Source organism: Xiphophorus hellerii, chromosome 7 (genome assembly GCF_003331165.1).
Source record: "Xiphophorus hellerii strain 12219 chromosome 7, Xiphophorus_hellerii-4.1, whole genome shotgun sequence".
In the NCBI taxonomy this organism is placed as follows: domain Eukaryota; kingdom Metazoa; phylum Chordata; class Actinopteri; order Cyprinodontiformes; family Poeciliidae; genus Xiphophorus; species Xiphophorus hellerii.
Window position 1 is genome coordinate 6,707,491 of NC_045678.1, and position 18,746 is coordinate 6,726,236.

General features: G+C 42.0%; 1 protein-coding gene across 1 annotated transcript; it reads left to right on the forward strand.

Annotated features, from left to right (window-relative positions):
* Window positions 1–302: 302 nt before the first annotated feature.
* On the forward strand, window positions 303–18,746 carry LOC116723143 (kelch-like protein 9). Its single transcript, XM_032567799.1, has 11 exons — window positions 303–633; window positions 1,634–1,687; window positions 5,142–5,275; window positions 5,434–5,615; window positions 5,768–5,900; window positions 7,066–7,262; window positions 8,075–8,150; window positions 8,263–8,823; window positions 9,811–9,990; window positions 10,088–10,201; window positions 16,433–18,746. The coding sequence occupies exons 1-11, from the start codon at window positions 578–580 to the stop codon at window positions 16,930–16,932; spliced, it is 2,187 nt and encodes a 728-aa protein (XP_032423690.1). The 5' UTR covers window positions 303–577; the 3' UTR covers window positions 16,933–18,746.

Here is an 18,746-nt window from a genome sequence, read left to right on the forward strand (position 1 = left end):
TCATTGCACTCTGAAAAATGTTTAATTCAAATAGGTCTTTGTAGGCCCAAACTTAACGTAACATTCATGTTCATGAACAGTAGACGCTCCGGTTTTCATCAGTCGTCTGAACAACTTAAAACTTTCAAAACAAACAGAATCATCAAATGTTTCTGCAACCAAATCAACTTATAATGGGGCCTCAAGATCAAGCTAAGACACCTGCACATGTGTAGACATGAGAGGAAATAAAAGGCCACAGCGGTGCTGAACGGAGGCGGCGGCGTCCACCGTTTTGGAGCGCTTTCACCGGTTAAAAGTCAATTGGTGGTGTCAACGCAGCCTTAAAAACCTTGAAAAGTCAAAAGAGCTCGCACAAAAGAAACAGTGACAGTATCTCAAAATGTGACATGACTGGGTGGAGAGCAGCGAGATGCGGAAAGAGACCGAGAAGGAGAAGTGGTACAGGAAGTGACTGAGGTCTCGGTTGAGTTAAGAAACGGTGAGGCTTGCTCAGATGCTGCGACTCTTCCACCAGCTGGAGCGGCGCAGCAGACATTTTCTGCTCCATCTTCTTCTCTGAGTTGCTCTGCGTTAGATGGACAATCTGGAGGGGGGCCTCGGATCCAGTCTGCTGAGGAAGCTTTCCTCCAGGTAGGCTGCGTACACCGACATGTTTTTGATTTCTCTGTCAAACATGCACTGGAAGTTGAATCATACCCAAGTTAGCTTTAAAAAAAAAAAAAAAAAAAAGTCAACGTTTTTGATTAGTTGCCCTTCAACAATGGCCTCCGTCTCCGTCATTAACTCCTAACCTATACCAGTCGGTTTGAATGTTTGTTTGTTTTTTTCTGCTGGAAGCCATTTAAGTTCTAATAATGGTGGGCAAAAAAAAAATGGGCACAAAAAAAAAAAGCCAATTTGGAAAGATGTTTCAAATTCATTTCTCAGCATGGGGTGCAGACGTAGCAACTGAAAACAATTCCCATTTAAAAGGATTTAAAGATTTTGTTTACGGAATTCTTTTCCTCCACAAATTTACTCTGGTACACATTGTCCAAACAACAGTACATGCAGAACCACTTTAGTAATTATTATTGTGAGGGAGGAAAGATGTTTCGCCAGAACAGTGTGCTCATTTTCTTTCACATCAATCAAACGGTTTTATATGCTTAAATGTGTGCTGGTAACTATGTAAAACCTGGTATAAAAAGTAGAATACAATCGAAAAAACACCCCCCCCCCCAAAAAAAAACTAAACAAACTAAACTAAAAAATACCAAAAACAAATCAAAGAAGCCGAAGGATAAAATGAAATGGCTAAAAGGCGACAGAAGCTCACTTAAAATTTCAAACGGACATGTCTGCAGATGGTGCCGGGCGGACCCGATGTGGAATCAAGTGTGAAGATAATTACACAACTAAGTAGCAGAGTAACATGGTTGAATTAAAAAATTACAACCCACGTAGGTTGGAGTTAATTTGACCGACTTGCAAACAAGGTCTCGCTTTTGTAGGCCGTTTCAAAAAGTTAACATCTGGTGCAGTTTTGCCGGCGTTCTCTTTCTACCAGATTGTTCTTTCTTTTTTTGGGGACGGGGATGTAGGTTACAGTCTGCTGATTCGTCTCATTTTCCTCTTCTCCTCCTCGTAGGAAGTCTCACCAGCGCAACAACAGCCCTCAGCCTCCAGGGGACAACGAGCAGGGGTACGAAAACGTCTGGACCTGTCCTTTCGCAACATGTCCGCTCCGTTTCGTAACATTAGAGAATGGGGTCGTGACCTAACGCGCAACTCTCAGACCTTTTTGTTTCTTTAATGTTATCAGCTTCAAGCGTGCGACATCAAAAAAACAACACACTGCGCACATTTGTAGGGGAAATAGAACTGGCACAGCGCTTGACGGGGTAAAAAAAAGTCAGACAGGAAGTGATCGAACCAGGCAGGAAGTGATTGAACTAGAGGTCGTAAACAGGAGAAACCTCTTACTTTCCTGTTCGGAGGCCTCTGGTTCACAGCAGCTGGCAGCCTTCGACAAAACAACCCCCATCTGCTGCGAATTGAGCTTTTCTTTTCCCCCCGCATGATAAAATGGCTGTTTGTTTTCAGAGTGCGAGAAGAGCCAACCACACTTAGTCCGGTTCCCCGTTCACCGCTCCCACCGACTGAGCTTTTTTTTTTTTTTTTTATGTCGTCCCAATTTGCTTCTTTTTTAAGTCACGACGGATAATTTCTCAGATATTTTCTCTACTAGATGTGGAAATCCTTCCAAAGAGCCGTGAATCAATCTTTTGTTCACTAATTCATTTGATTTAGGCAGATTTAATGGTTCGGGTGGTAGAGTGCGGTGGTTATGTATTCCACGTCTAGAGATGAGAAATGTATTAAAAAAAAAAAAAAAAAGTCGAAGAGCACTGACCAAACTATGGCAACACAAATAACATACATTTCATACAGGATAAAAAAAAAAAGAAACCAGTGTCACCATAATGCTTTATATTAGTGAGCAGGGGTTCCACGAAACGTAACCGCAGTGAATGGAAGCAGCCGAAAGTCACATTTCTCTTCGTTCAAGCCGTTTTTAACCACACTATGGTAATGTCGTGACTAAAACATCCATTTCAGAGTCGCACCACTCGAACATATTTTAGTCCATCTCTAGTTAATTTCTTTCAAAACACAGTAGTTGATTTTAAAAAGTCATCTTAAGGGTGAATGGATAAGAAAAGAAAAAAAAAGAAGAAGACGTCAAATTCGTAATGCACAATCTGTTGCTCATTTGGCTTTGACACCGAGGAAAAAATAAGTCACTCCTGTGGCTAATTATGTCGAATTAACATGCAAGAGGAACACTTGAAGAGACTGGTTAGCAGTTTAACTTAACCCTGTAATTATCTTGACAACACTCAGTGGACCCATCGACTTTACATGTAGTGACAAGATCTGAAAAAGGCAGCGTATGTTTTATACTGACAGTGAATCCCTCAGATGTGAAAAACAACACAAGAAAAACACACCATAGAAAATTGTATGATTGCAAACAAGACGTGCGGTTGCTTTGATGGCGTGTTTACTCAGGCCAGCTGTTGTCACCGTTGCACGAACCTGGTCGTGTTTCTTCCGCCTCTGGTTCCGCTCGACCCGGCCGTCGAGATTCCAGATCGTTTCGTAATCCAGAAAAACACAACACAAAACAAAAGAAAAATAAGGCTTTGGAACAGATACTGTTTTTTGGCGTGTGAGTAAAAAGAGCCGCCGCCTTCGCCCAATTACTTCCACAAATTTTCTCCCCTAACACTTCCTGCATGTCAGGATCCATGGGAAAAGCATCTGTGGCTAAGTTATTATTTTTTTCTTTATTATGACAAATGACAGTTGGAATCTGTAACATTACATTAATCCTCCATATATGCTAACGGCTATGTTGCTTATGTATAACACGATGGTTTTTTTTTTGAAGATTACTCAAATTGAAGTTTTAAGTTGATTAATTTTTCTTTCATTTTTTTTGTTTGTTTTACTTTTGCATACATTAGCCAAAATGTAAATAAAAAAATAAAAAAAGAAATACCAAAAAAGAAGAAAAAAACATTAGATAAAACTAGTAGAGAAATAGATAAACAATATTTATATTTCCGTCAAAATGAAGAAGACAAAGTGTGGACCAACAATAAAAGTGTAGATGGAAGCACGAGCTTATTATACCGTCACTTTTTATTCATAAAGCACAACTGAAAACAGAAACAAAGCAGAAGAATATTTTCTGTGTATTTCCTAAAACGTAACACGGACTTCCAGCTGAGTCAGAAAATCAAAAAGCAAACTTATAAAAGAAAACAGTAAAACCTTGTAGTATTTGTTTAGCAAATGATTTCTAGACTTAAAAAAACCAAACAACTAAGATTGAAAATTTCAGTTTTAACTCTTCTCAGCAATTATTCCACACATTAATCTCTCTCACTGAAATACAATTTAATATTTCTAACCAGTTTTTTAAATAATAATAATAATAATCTTTCCCTCTTCTTTGAAAAACAATGTGAAGGCTGATTAGGATTTGCGTGTCATGAAATGTGCCGCATTTATCTTTAACAACGGCACCAAACATATCCAGTAATAACAAAAGCAGATATTGCTGAACCACTTTTGCTTAGTATGAACATGCTAAAGGTAGAGCTAGCTTTGAGGGTTAACAGGTAAACCGTTGCCCAACCCCTAACAAGCTGCTTTTCCACTCCAAAACAAATAGTTTCCACTAAAACAGACTAAGGCAAAAATATCGTTTGTTAAGCTTATTTTCAACCAGCCCCATGTAAGAGTAAACAAAAGCTCAGAGCTGCAGCCCTGGAGGAGCTAACATGTTCCTTGGTTGAGTCATAATTGGGTCATTTTACATATAATCACCTTCCTAACATAATGGGCTAAGTCTTTTTTTCTTTCTTTCTTTTTAAAAAAAAAAAAAATTCACTTCTGGCAAAAATTATTTGTCAAAATTTACCTCATTGGGTAAATAAAAGTGTAATGATTTACCAGAGGAGGTATTCATTTGGGAGCAGAATTGTTGAAAGCACTGAAACGCCATCATGACTTCTTATTTCTGCAGTTAATCATTTCTGCAGGAACTGCAGAAATAAGAAATCATTTCTTATTTCTGCAGTTCTTGATTGACAGGAACTAAATTTCGATTCATTGGCCATTTCTTTTTTTTTTATGTACTTGTACAATGATCTGGTTTTGCAACGTTATTTTTTTTCCTCTTTCTTTTGTCTTGTTTTTTTTTCTCTTTTCACTCCGCCATAAAAAAAAGAGGAAGCACCTTTCGCCAATGTAGTCTCTAGTTCCTCATTTTTAGATCGCACCATGTATGGACAGCAAATCAGATGGAGGAGCTTTGCTAGTCCCACTGAGGAGAAGTAGCGTCCATTAATCCAATGTGTAAGAATAGAAAAGCCAAAGTTAGATTGTGGCTTTTAACGATGGATCAAGTGAGAGTTAAGGAAGTGGCATTTAAGGAAGTGGCATTGAAACATTCGATTTCCAAAATACCCAAAGCCTGTTTTTTTGTTGTTTTTTGGTTGTTGTTGTTGCTTTTACTACTAATATTCTAAATTTGAAGGGTTTTTGCATATCCAAAAGATTGGGCTGTATGTTCACCCCTGCAGGGCGAGCGGTGATGACAGCAGCGCCGGCAGGCTTAGCCGCAGACTGTCCCGTCTGGGCAGCAGACATCAGTCCAGGGAACCTCCAAGACCTCCGGTTCAGCCGGAAAGGCCTCCTCCTCCACCTGTCCAGCAAGGTGTGTGCTCTCCACCGCATCCGGCCACCGCATGGTCCAGCTAATGTGCATCTTTAAAGAAAAACAAAACCAAGACATTTTTCGACTAAATTCGACTATTGTCACTGAGCGGCAATATTACAGCTTCCTCTTGACCCGAGCTGTGTTTGTGGTTACAGATGACAGGATTCCACCACCAGCCTTCGCCCCGCCTCCAGCTTCGCCTCCAGCACCGGCTCCTTTCCTGCTTCCAATGGATCGGCCGCCCAAGCGGCCCGACAAATCCACCAAACCCAAGCTCCCGCCTCGGCCGCTCTCCAAGGTGTTCAGTAGTTACGAACACGGATCGAATGTGTTGCAGGTACGCTCTTCCAACTGCACGAGTTGTCCACGGCACCTTGGGGTTGACGTAACTGCATTGTATGCTGCCATTAATACAATGAAAGAAACTGACAATAATGTTGGTTATTTATGAGAGAAACATGCTGTATGGATTTATTGTTCCCTCCAAAGGGCTTCGATTCTTTCCGAGGAGATGAGACTCTGTGTGACGTCGTCCTGGTTCCTGGAGACAGCGCAGAAACGTTCCCGGTTCACAGAGTCATCATGGCTTCATGCAGTGATTATTTTAAAGCAATGTTCACAGGTTTGTTCGACTTTCTATGATATTTGGCGACAGGCGATTTAAGAAAATTATTTATGTAGGAAAATGTTTGACTTATCACTCCACTGTGTTTGTGTAACTTGAAGACAATGACTTAAAAACTAACACAGCACACAGAGTCGATTACCTATCCTACTCTGGTAATGAAGATGGTTAAAAAAAGGCGATAATAATGTAGTTGTGAGTTGCCGAGCATCCAGCTATCCATCAGTTGTGTTCCACTTATCTGGCCTGGTAGAAACCAGCTCCTTGTTCTACGATTTGCTTTCTACTGTGGGTCTGGACGCTCGACTAATGAGAAGCGACTGCTTGCTGGAGGCGGAGACTCTGTGAAAGCTTTAAATGGCTGGATTGACGTTTGCCCCAGACGTATGTAATGCACCAGTTTGACGACCGTCCTCCACTGCAAAGAGAGAAGCGGTGAGCCGAACTAGATGGCTGTTAATGTTAAGTCAATATTTGGTTGTGAGGGTAACAAGTCCAGGAGGGACACCCTGACATCCCTCTCACTAGTAAATTCTGGGTCTCCTTCCATTTTAAAGTGACTGGAAAACCTCCAAAAGTTTCCCAGACCTGGACAAAGCAGTCCATCATTTTCTAGTGTAGAACCTCAGCCTTGGACTTGGAGCTAACTCCCATCCTATTAACTTTACATCTGTGTGCAACCTTCTGCAGTTTAGACGGAAAAAATAGCCTCAAAAAACAGAACTACGTCATCTGTAAAAATGCTAAATTAAACCCCTTGAGACCTTGTCATCACGTCATTAGCAGGACCTTTAAAAAGATGCATCTGTTGCAAAGTTCTCAGTAAAAATAGCTGGAAACCTTTTTGATTACTGAAGCTAAGTTGATAGCCCAATGTCATTGTTCTGCTAAAACAGACAGACTCTTGATGAAACGGCACAGAAATGCTCCGTCACGATGCTACTTTCATCTTTGATTACCACGAAAAAGGAAACTGTGCTGACCTTTTTCACTCGCCCTCCTTTACGCCGCGGCTTCTAACAAACCCCGTGCCGTAATCCTCGTCCGACGTGCCTGATGCGTCTCGCTGATTTTGCCCAGCTCAAGACAAATCTCCTCAAGCGATGCAAATTCATGCGTTCACCTTGCGTCTGTCCCTCTGTGCTTCGTTCGCTCTGTTCAGGAGGCATGAGGGAGCAGCAGATGAGAGAGATCAAGCTGCATGGGGTCACCAAGGCGGGCTTAAAGAACATCATAGAGTTCATTTACACATCCAAAGTCATCCTCGACATGGGCAACCTCCAGGACACGCTGGAGGCTGCAAACTTCTTGCAGGTCATGCCTGTTCTGAGCTTCTGCAACGAGCTTCTGAGCAGCGAGGTGAGAAGCTTCTTGACTTTTTTTTTCATTATATGTTGAACAGTGCTGGTGTGTCATCCAGGCCTCTTCCTCAAAGGCCTCTCGGGTCCTCCAAGGCAACACAACAATAAATGCGTTTCCATGACAAATTTGCACAAATCTTTGTCAATATTCTGCTAATGTAAAAATAAAAAACAACACACGATTTCCCGATAAATGCAAAAATCCCGTTAAATAAGAAATGTAATTAAAATCACATTTCCTCTTTCAGCCATCAGAGGAGACATCTGTCTTATTCAGGCGTTGGAGAGACAAGCCTCTTCTATATTTGCGAGCCGCTGCGTAGGCAGCATTTTGGGGAGACTGTAATCTGCAATTTTTACACGAGAGCTATGGATTCAACACACTGGAATGATATACAACTTTTTATGAACTGTGCGATGTTGAGAGCTCTGGTGGAACTAGCTGCACATTGTCGGAAACCCCCCCCAAAAAGAAACCTTCGTCTTCCTACTACTTCCTGTCTTCTTCTTCTTCGTGGTTTTCACCAGTAGTAACATCCAGCTGTTGGTCATGTGACTGTATGAAGAGAAAAAATTGATTCCATTGCAGTTTTGCCAAATAGATCTATTTTGATATGGCTGAAAAACTACGTATTCCTAGAGCAAAAAATATATATATATCAGAAAACTTTCAAAATTGGCATGTTTCCATTAAGAGAATTTATTTTCAGAATTCAAATTTGGGCAATTTTATGGCTAATGGAAACACGGCTACGGTTTAGATAAAGCCAAACTAATTTGGTTGATATTTCCATTTATCTTTTGGTACAGATTACAATCGATAACTGTGTGGAAGTGGAGCGGATTGCCACAGATCTGCTCCTTGAGGATGTTCTGGTGAATATTGGTAAGTTAAGACACGCAGCCATTGTAGCACTTAACATTTGTGCAGTGTACAACAAGAAAGCCCCCCATACATTGTTTGGTTCCCAGTTTATGATTGGTCTTATCAAACCTAGGCAAGTTTGTGGGGCAGAACCTGACCGCGCTGGTGGACTCCGGCCGCTACTTGCAGCTCTCCGAGACCAGCATCGCCAACGCTCTGGCCAGCAACTCGCTGGGCGGCTTCTCAGAGCTGGAGCTCTACCACATCGCCAAGGGGTGGCTGGAGCACGACCCTCCCTCGCGTCGCTCCTCCGTCCACGCCCTGATGCGCCACATTCGCTTCCCGCTAATGAGCCCCGGTGAACTCATTCAGATCTCTCAGGACGAGGAGGAGGAGGAGGGCGACTCCATGATGCGCTCTGACACCGCCTGCGTGAACCTGCTGCTGGAGGCCAGCAACTACCAGATGATGCCTTACATGCAGCCGGCGCTGCAAACCGAGAGGACGCAGATTCGATCGGACGCCACGCACATCCTGGCGCTGGGTGGCGTGATGCGGCAGCAGCTGGTGGTGAGCCGGGAGCTGAGGCTCTATGACGAGAACACCGGCCATTGGAGGGCTCTGAAGCCCATGGAGGTGCCACGTTATCAACACGGCGTGGCTCTTCTGGGAGGCTTTCTCTTTATTGTTGGAGGTGAGGGCATCAAGCTGTCAATTCAGACCTTAATGCTCCTTAAGATGAAGTCATAGTCAGTATTATACTTGAAAGAAAGGGCACTGAGACTAAGCTAAGCTAATTGTTGAGGTAGAAGGAACTTGATAGGATTTTCAGGATCAAATAAATGAACCGAAACTTTAAAGGTTCCCACAAGCTTCATCTGAAGTCCAACAGTTGAAGCGCAGTCATGTGGTTTCGGTATTCACACACACCTTTCATACATCGGCGCAGACCACCTGGGGGACACACCACTCCCGCTTCAGTGTACGTCACGCCTCCACCTTCAGGGTTAGGGTACCTAGTTTAGCTTTTACCAAACGGTCAAGGAGCTAGCGCCACACTTTTCTGTAGTCAGCCTCCTATGTAAACAACAACGTTACAATTTCCATGCAGGAGTTACTAGCAATTTACCCGTCTTGTTATTATAGTTATTTAGTGAAAAATTGTACCAATGTACATAATTCCTAGCCTGGTAAAAACCAACTCTTTGTTCTACGTTTGGCTTTGTCCGGAGGGCCTGGGCTCTCTGCTGTTGATAAATAATTGCTTCCAGAAGGTGTGGACTCTGATGAAATTTGAAACTTTACCCAATCACTAACGTTTGCCCAATTAATTACCCAACGTTGACCCAGTGTCCTCATTCGGCAGCTGTTAACTTCTGGATAGTTGAAGCGTATTAGCTAAAGATAAATGTCAACATTTGTGTCTGAGCGCATTTCTGTATAAAACACAGCAACAGACTTCAGACCAATCAGGCAACACTTTGCACAGAATTCTGTCAACACAGTCCCATCCAGGCCTGATGTTGAGTTCGGCAGGTAGATGCCTCTGTGCGAACAAAATAATGCAATTTTCGTCACACGTCTACATCAATGAGAACTGATTTGGGCACTTTGGACAAAGTACGTCTGAGCCTCTACGCTCAGTTTTGAAGCTTAACACCAATTCTCGTTGAATTCCTAGGTCAGAGCACATACGACACAAAGGGCAAGACTGCCATAGACAGCGCCTACCGCTACGACCCGCGCTTCGACAAATGGCTTCAGATTGCCTCTCTCAACGAGAAAAGGACCTTTTTCCACCTCAGCGCTCTGAAGGGGAAGCTGTTTGCTGTGGGAGGAAGGAACGCCTCGGGGGAAATCGGTAGGCCCCTTCGCTCAAAATTGTGAGAAATTTCTCGGAAGGAGCGTCCTTGTTGTTAGCATTCAACATCTTCTCTCTCTCTTGTCATTTTGACCAGACACCGTGGAGTGCTACAACCTGAAGAAAAACGAGTGGACGTTTGTGACCAACATGGTGGAGCCTCATTATGGGCATGCTGGAACCGTTCACGGGGGCCTCATGTACATCTCAGGTGAGAGAACAACACACAAAGACAGACAGGAGTATCTTTACAGTACTCAAAAGTATGTGTACAGATTTATTTGGTTGCATTTTTGCCTTCTAAAGGATTTCCAACAAATTTGCAGGAAGTAGCTTACATGCCATAAACTGGAGGATCCGGACTTAGCAGTAGAGCATACAACTCCCTCTAAAAGTATTGGAACAAGAGGGTGAATTTTCCAGTTTCTGTCATAGACTGAAGACATTTGGGTTTCAGCTTTTATTTCCTGGCATCTATGTGTCGATGTGCTAAGCAACTCAGTAGATAGCGCCTTTTGTTTGAACCCAACCATTTTTCAGATGATCACCAGCAGCTACAAATGCTTCTGCTTGATTTTTCTTCTCGAAGTCTCAGCCTCACATATTCGACACCAGATATCTAAAAAAAAAAAAGGGCAAAAGGGGCAAAATTGACGAGCGAATTAGCTTGTGCAACCATCTAACCGCATTCCCTCACAGGGCCTTTTTCACAAATGTTAAACCACACAATGCATCTACTTTCCGTCTGACTGCTGTTCACACGGTCGATTGCCGCAAGAAAGCAAAGTGTGTTTTTTTTTTTTTTGGTTCGTTCACAAATTAATTTAGATAGCTATCTAGATAGCAGGTGTTTCTTGTTAAGCAGGCCTTGCCTTTGAGGTCGATTGTTCAAAACATTAAACATCCTTCTTGTTAAAGTGGGTTAACCAACATGAAGACCGGAGAGCTCTTCATGGGAGAAAAGCAAGCCAGTTAGAAGCTGAGAAAAGTAGGAAAACCAATCAGAACCCTTGGACAAACATTGGGCATAGCAAGCGCAACGATTTGTAATGTCTTGTATCCAGGAGAATTTCTCCCTATCTTTTGCTTGTCTGGGAAAAACTGAAACTTTTCCTGGCAGTTAAAATATATATATATATATTAAGTACAATTATGGACTTTCACCCACACATGAGGACAATAATTTAGTAGCAGCTTATGGCAACTGAACATGTGTGTTGCTAACCGCTAACAGTGATTTTCATAATGTTCCACCGAATCCACTTGTGATTTCATATGTACAAAAATGCATGATGTTAACCTCTTTGTCAACTTTTATTTTTACCGTCCATCGTTACTGGCCTCGTTATTAGGCCAGCAGATTCTGGGCAGGCTATTTTTGTATCTGACAATTACATCAACGTTTTAGTCACTTTGGTTCTCCAAACCCAGATGACTCAAAGCAAGTTTGAGGAAAAGCTCCCTGGTTTTCTTGGATTTGTGAAAACGAGTGTAGATGTTTGGTTTTGCGAACGCTAACAGTTGAACAGCTAGAGCCAATCGGCGTTCTTCACCTGTTTCTATAAGGATACGTCCTGAACGGTTTTGAAATAATAAGAGTGCTTCAGAGTTAAACGCAGCTCCTGGCGGCGTTGTAGCTCAGGGTTAATGCTGCCCGTTAAAATAAGTGACTGAAAGCCGAGCAAAGTCACATTACTGAACCCACAAAATAACACTTCTACAAATGATCTCTGCGAAAAAATGACTCATCCCGAATGGGGAGAGAGAAAGCCACATAAGTTGGGTTTTATCTGTTCTTGAAGCGTATCCCAAAGGTCAACCTCTTTTTATTTCTTGTCTACTTCTCCACCTCAACAAGGTGCATTTGAGTTTAGTTTTTTTTTTTTTTTAAATGTATTCCCAGCACTTAGAAAAGAGCTGATGAAAGCGTTTAATTACAATTCTCTGCACTGATATAATTTCCCAAAAACTCTCCATGCCACGGTTTTTTCGGAGTTATGGGAAACTAGCTCTGGTGGTCAGAACAAACCAACACAGACTATGTATCAGCGGGAGATTTGCAAAATTGACGAGCGAATTAGCTTGTGCAACCATCTAACCGCATTCCCTCACAGGGCCTTTTTCACAAATGCTAAACCACACAATGCTTCTACTTTCCGTCTGACTGCTGTTCACACGGTCGATTGCCGCAAGAAAGCAAAGCGTGTTTGTTTTTTTTGGTTCGTTCACAAATTAATTTCAGTCTTTCGGCACTGCAGCCGCTTTAAATATCACTCTCTGGTGTCGAATATGTGACGCTGAGACTTCGAGAAGAAAAACCAAGCACGAGCATTTGTAGCTGCTGGTGAACTTTACAACTTAGAGCTTCGAGGAAACTCTACACAAGTATTACATCGTCCTGTTTTTTTGGTATTTTCTGATAAGAGTCAAGTGAAAGTGTCTTTTGTTTTTTTTCCGTCAGGTTTTGTTAGCTTGTAGACGGCACTCTCTTAGCTGACCTACTTGAAAGCCTTTTCCTGTTTCTAGTGGCGTTCTCATAGGCCGCTCTCACCCTGATCTGGGTTTCTTAGCAACCCTTGGACAGGAAAGCCACTTCTCGCAATGAGAGTACAGTGCAACCTATCAGTTTCACATGTAGGACGGAGAACCAGGAAGCCCACAGGCCTGTGGTTAGGGTGGGCCTCCGAAACTCAGCACTTATTTCACTTCTCTCTTTTCTGTAGACCTACCTGTATGTGCAAAGCGTACAATGTGGAAAGTACCAGGCAAGCTCTGAACAGGGGTATTACTTATTTTTTCACCATTTTTTTTGGATTGAAGTTAAAAGAAATTAATCAAATTGTTATCACCTTCTGTAATAGTGCAACCACAAATGTCAATGTATTTTTGGGGGGAGGAATTTAAAGGGGACGTATTATGCAAAATTAACTTTTTGCATGTTTTTATACTTCCCTTCGGGTCTCAACTGCTATTGTAGCAATAATTTATTTATTTTTTGGTGTCTGGAAAATGAGTGGTTTCAAAAACCTCATGATGGTTGAGTCACAATTGAGGGGCACTGCGCCGTTGCCTAGCAACCCCAACCGAGTCAATCCATCTCCTAGCAACCCACCCGTTTTTACCGCTGTACGCACTGTACAAAGGCTGCCAGAGAAGACAAGTGATTTTTTTGTTGCTGCATTCTTGTTGGTCATGCAGAAGGCTCCACTTCTTCTTTTCAAAGATAAACGGTTATATAATTGAGCATCTTTTTGCAGCCATTTTCACGTACAATTGTTAACGTTGAGTTGGGTGGGAGTGGGCGTGGCCATCAGCAGCTTATAAAGTGACAAGAGGCCCTGAAACTTCTCATTCTGAAAGGAGCTCAAAGTAGGCAGAACTGATTAAAATCTTCTTGTCTAAGAATGATTTTGTGGAAAAAGATATATAACAAACAGGTTTTTTTTCAGCCTATAGGCCTGTCCTAACGCGTTCAAGGAAGCATAATAGGTCTCCTTTAATGCAATTGATCAACACGGATCAATGTGAAAACTTTTTGGGCTTTTTTTTAGAAGTTTCTCTACAATTTAAAAAATCTGAGATGCTTCACAACACTTTTATATTCAGCACCCTGATACTTCATAGAACCAGTTTACGCTGCAACTCTTTTGGCTCTGTGTCTACAAACTAGAAACACATTTGGATGCTTAATTATTTTGACCCAATATGTTTTGCAGGATTGCTCGCTGTTGTATAAAATTAGTAATCGTGCCTTTGAATGGACTCTAGTATGGTTTCTTCCTGTACTTGTTGATGTACTTTCTTTCCATCTTCACATAAACTCTGATAAGACTCCTAAAGAAAAGCATCCCCACAGCATCAGGCTTCCACCACCGTGTGTCGGAGCAGATGCGACGTGTTCGACAGTGTTAGTTTTCATCCGTGCAACATTTTTCATTTTGGCCTGAAATTTCAATGTTGGCCTCATAAAACCAGAACGCCCTGTTCCACAAGTTCTCTGTTTCCCTTTCATGGTTTGTGGCAAAGTGGCCTTCTTTTGTCTTTGTGTCAACGATGGCTTTTCTTCAAGCGGATTATCTCACCATAACTGTGGACCTTGGCGAGGCTATTGCACCTCCCCGCAGCAAACACACTTATTTTGACTAACTTATCACAGTGTTAACATATAAGAAGCTTTCAAAAAGCTCCTTACACACTTCAGACGTACTACAACTGCACTGATACTGAAAATAGAAAGAACATAACAACTTTTGTATTATTGAGCTTGTCTGCTACCGTGCTGAAAACAACCTATTTTCGAGTCCCTGACTGACCAGTCGACGTCTAGCAGTTAGCCGGAGTCTCTAATCTAACTTTGAGGTCGTGTTTGAGTAATGTGAATAATAATAGTAATGCGAAAACACATCCTCGAAAGTCGATAAACGCTCAATTCTGATGAAGATTCAAACACCGGAACTGGGAGACATTTTAACTGTCCAGAATAAATAAACCACACAACAGAAACGACAAACAAAATGAATTATTGGAGTCTTTGTAAACAAAAAGAGGATAGCCGAGATCAAAGCACCAGAATAAAGAGCAATTTTTGGTAGAACGAGAGAAAATAGAGCATAACGATAAACTGTTAAATAAATAGCTAATCATTATTAGCGCCGTCTGCCATAAGCAAACCTGACATTAAAAAAATCTGAGCTTTCTCTTCAAAGAAACTAACTCCAACACAACCGAACATAGAAATTAAACTTTATTGGGGTAATGCTATCAGAATAAAAAAATGTAATAGTCTAATTAGTCAATGTGATTTTTTTTGGCTCTCATATTACTAAAAAAAATAAGAAATTGGGCAAATGATTTGTTTATCTTGTATCTAATTGCTAATCTGTTCATTGTCATGTCGTAGTGCAGTAGATGTCAGCTTAGGAGAAGCAATCCGAGGAAATGCCGGCGTAGCTCGGTCACTGCGCCTTCACAGTCCAAACAGAAGCGATACGGCGGCCCGCTATCTGGTGTCTGGAAAGCACCAAATGATTAGCGCAAGCTGTCACCCCGCACAAATATTTTCATCCTCATTACAAGCACACATTTTGGCACAATGTCAAAAGCGGTAACAATGGCGTCTACTCTTCAGGGAATTATTAGCCCAATTGATGCTGAAGGCTGATTTCAGCTCCTGCATAATCCTGTTTTTTTTGTTGCTGTTTTGTAAGCAAATATTGTGGATGTAAAGTTTTCATCATCTGACACAGTAAATACATTGTCACTGTCTGATCCGTCCCTGAACCTGGTGCACTTTTAATCCAAACTAACTGGGGATGCACCCATCTACTTTTTTCACTTCCGATATCGATACCGATATCTGAGGTTTAGCATCGGCTAATGCGATACAGAAAAACATGCTATGTTAACTTAAAATGTTTTTTTTTTTTTAAAGCAGGTATAAATTTACTGAATTACAAATTTATTTGATAACTCTGCACCAGTGCAGCAAATTTAAATACACTAATAGCGTCAAAAGTTTGATCAAATATGGAAAAACTTTAATTTGTTCAGTCTTTGCAATCAGGAGTCAATGTAAAATAAATAATAAAGACACTGGCAAACACAACAGGCTGACTGCTTTCGTCAAAAAATAAACAAACCGTCTTTGAAATGGTTCAGAAATTATAGTAATTATTAAATTATAGCATTTTGAATATAATGTAAAATAAGTAATAAAGCATGAAGCCCCTCAGAGCACAAAGAGTAGAATTAGACTGATTAGATCTACCCTTGTGAATTGGGCACATGTACCCGAGCTGGAATTGCTTTCAATATCGGGATCGATACAGATATCAATATCAGATCAATATCAGAGGAAAGTCTTTCCTCTGCCTACATCTCCCAGAATGCTGTACGGTTCTGGGTCGGAGATTAGTGAAATGATTGAACATCAGACGTATCATCTATTGATATTGATCATGTTTATCACAATAACTGTTGTTATTTATTTATTGCTCAGCCTTATTCTTACTTAAAATATTTTCTGCCATAAAGTGCTACAGCAAAAATAAATACCGCACCTCACTTGGCAGGAAGGTCATTCATCCAGCGGCCTGCCGTGTTTTTGAGATAAAATTTTTTAAAAGTTGACGGGAAATTTGGAAATGTCATTTGACAATCATGTGTTGTTGTAAGATTAAAACCTGAACACCAACTATAAAGTCTTAAAATGCTAATATTTTAAAAAGACTTTTAAAAAAAATGCAATCCTCAGCCTGGTGGGACACAAGTTAAGCCTGGTGGCCCGCCAGGCTTATAATACTCTGGGGGGAAAACTGATTTCTTAGTTTTCAACATTCCACTGGAAAAAAACATATTTTCATTTTGAGCATTTAGAACCTTTGGTAGGTTTTTGGCTACTTTTGCAGTGGTCACATGAATCTTATTCTTTTCGGTCTCGCAGGTGGCATCACCCGTGACACCTTCCAGAAGGAGCTGTGGTGCTACGACCCGGTCTCCGACTCGTGGAGCCGCCGGGCCGACATGATGGAGCTCCGCGGCCTGCACTGCATGTGCACGGTGGGGGACCGGCTCTATGTGATGGGTGGCAACCACTTCCGGGGCAGCAGCGACTACGACGACGTTCTGGGCTGCGAGTACTACAGCCCGGACACGGACCAGTGGACGGTGGTGGCGCCGATGCCCCGCGGCCAGAGCGACGTCGGCGTCACGGTCTTCAATGGCCAGATCTACGTGGTCGGGGGTTACTCCTGGAACAGCAGGTGCATGGTGGACATTGTCCAGCGCTACGACCCGGAGCAGGACGCGTGGGACCGAGTGTTCAACGTGCTGGAGCCCCTGGGAGGGATCCGGGCCTGCACCATGACCGTCCACGTGCCGGAAGGGTCGGTGGACGAGGCCGAGATACAAGATTGCCCGTTACCCACGGCTAAGAGCTGCTAGCCACATACATCAGGCTGCTTTTTGGGGGTTTCCAGCTTACGCCGCAGCAGTAAGAACCCAAAACAGGAAGCAGTGTGGGTTGTAACACGAAGGTTTCATGTGCAAGCAAAGCCAGCGAATGCAGCTTGACACACATGTCGTATTTCAGTTATTTTCTGTCCTTTCCACAAGCTGTTAGCCACGTAGCATCTGCTTGTGCTCTCTCTGAAGACTCTGACTAAAAACATGGAGCTGCTTCGCCAGACACTCTCGACCTCTGCTTCGCAGGTGAACCTTCAGTCGAACCAATTCATCTATTTCCCGGCACAAAACCGTCAGATTAAAGATTAATAAATCGAGGGAGAGCTGTCTTTGTGGAACGCGGCTCTGTTTCTCTCTTCAAGCCGAGCTCGAAGGACTGTACGGAACTGCCAGACTTAAAATAGAGACGACTGTGTATGAGTGCGTGTGCTTAAGTGCTGAAAAAAAAAAAAAAAAAAAAGCCACAGAGAGGTTCGCTTGTGTTTTTTTGTGAGTGGAACGTTTGTAGCTCAGTCATGAGACATCAGTCCCTGCCATGGCTACAAAGACCACACATCGTTATCATGTCGTAGCGTTGGAACTTCCTGTCCCCTCATTAATTAGGCCTGTGTGCAAAATCCCTGCTTTCACACTTTGGACCTGTTGAACCGCCAGCTTTTGGCAAACAATGTTCAGCTAAGAATGTGAGAAAATCCTGACTTGCCGTTGCTTGATGTGAACATGAGGAGAAGCGAACAAAGGGCTCAGCGGTCCTGCTGCATTAATCCCAGTAGATTACGCTCGGAAAGGGAGTCTTTCTATCTACTATCAAAGGCGACGAGTTCAACTTCAGGACCTGTGACGACACGAGATCATCCTTATCTAAAACCATGCTAACACACACACACAAACACGCCGACACTCCTGGCTGTCTGACGACTCAAACTACCCTTGAATCTTTGTCCTTCACTTCCAGATGAGACAGCAGACAGCTGTGATCGTGGCTGCTATGCCAAGGCCTTCTAGCTGCAGTGTTGAAATCCAGACTTTCTACCTTGGAGCCGGAAATCCAAAAAAGAAAATGAAAAAAAAAAGGGGTTGATTGCCATGGCAGAAGAAATGGCCAAGGCTAATTTGATGGAGAGAGAGAAAGGAAGGAATGAAAGAGTGAAAGTGCAGAAAGAAAGAATGAAAGCGGAAAGAAAGAAGGGAAGAAAGAATGGATGACATTAAAACAGAAAGGAAAGAAAGAATGGAAGAGGACAGAAAGAATAGAAATAAAGAGGGAAGGAAAAAAACAAACGAAAGAATGAAAGAAAGCTAAAATATGATCAATTTGAAAGAGCAGTTTATTTCTGTGACATGAAAAGTGTGAAAAAATACAGGAATCAAAATGTTTTTTATTTCTAATCAAATAAATGAAAACTGTAAAGCCGTTTCCTCGTGTCACTTAAAGCAGGAAAACAAACGTTTCATTGACGAGACTGTGCCGTAAAACGTGACGTCGTGCTCTTCACCTTTTCTACTTCCGTTCATTTGGCCTCATAAACAGCCACATCTCAACAAACTATATCCCTGAAATGAAAGTGAATTTATCTCAACGATTCATTACAAACATGTATTCACATTAGAACATGTTCCCATGAGACTCTCTTGCCAAACTGAAAGGACTTTTTCAAACCAACAACCTACAGTGATAAACAAACTTTGCCATAAACCAATATTTATGTAATATAAATGGGTTTTTTTTATGAATTTGGTGAGATATTCTAATCTTAAATGTACATAGCAGAAATAAAGGCTGGAAAACATCC

Bases quoted from the DNA above. Each gene is read 5' to 3' on its own strand.
- LOC116723143 (XM_032567799.1), top strand. From the start codon at position 578: ATGGACAATCTGGAGGGGGGCCTCGGATCCAGTCTGCTGAGGAAGCTT. The intron at 8,151-8,262 runs GTAAGTTAAGAC...TATCAAACCTAG, and splicing joins GGATGTTCTGGTGAATATTG to GCAAGTTTGTGGGGCAGAAC. The intron at 9,991-10,087 runs GTAGGCCCCTTC...CATTTTGACCAG, and splicing joins GAACGCCTCGGGGGAAATCG to ACACCGTGGAGTGCTACAAC.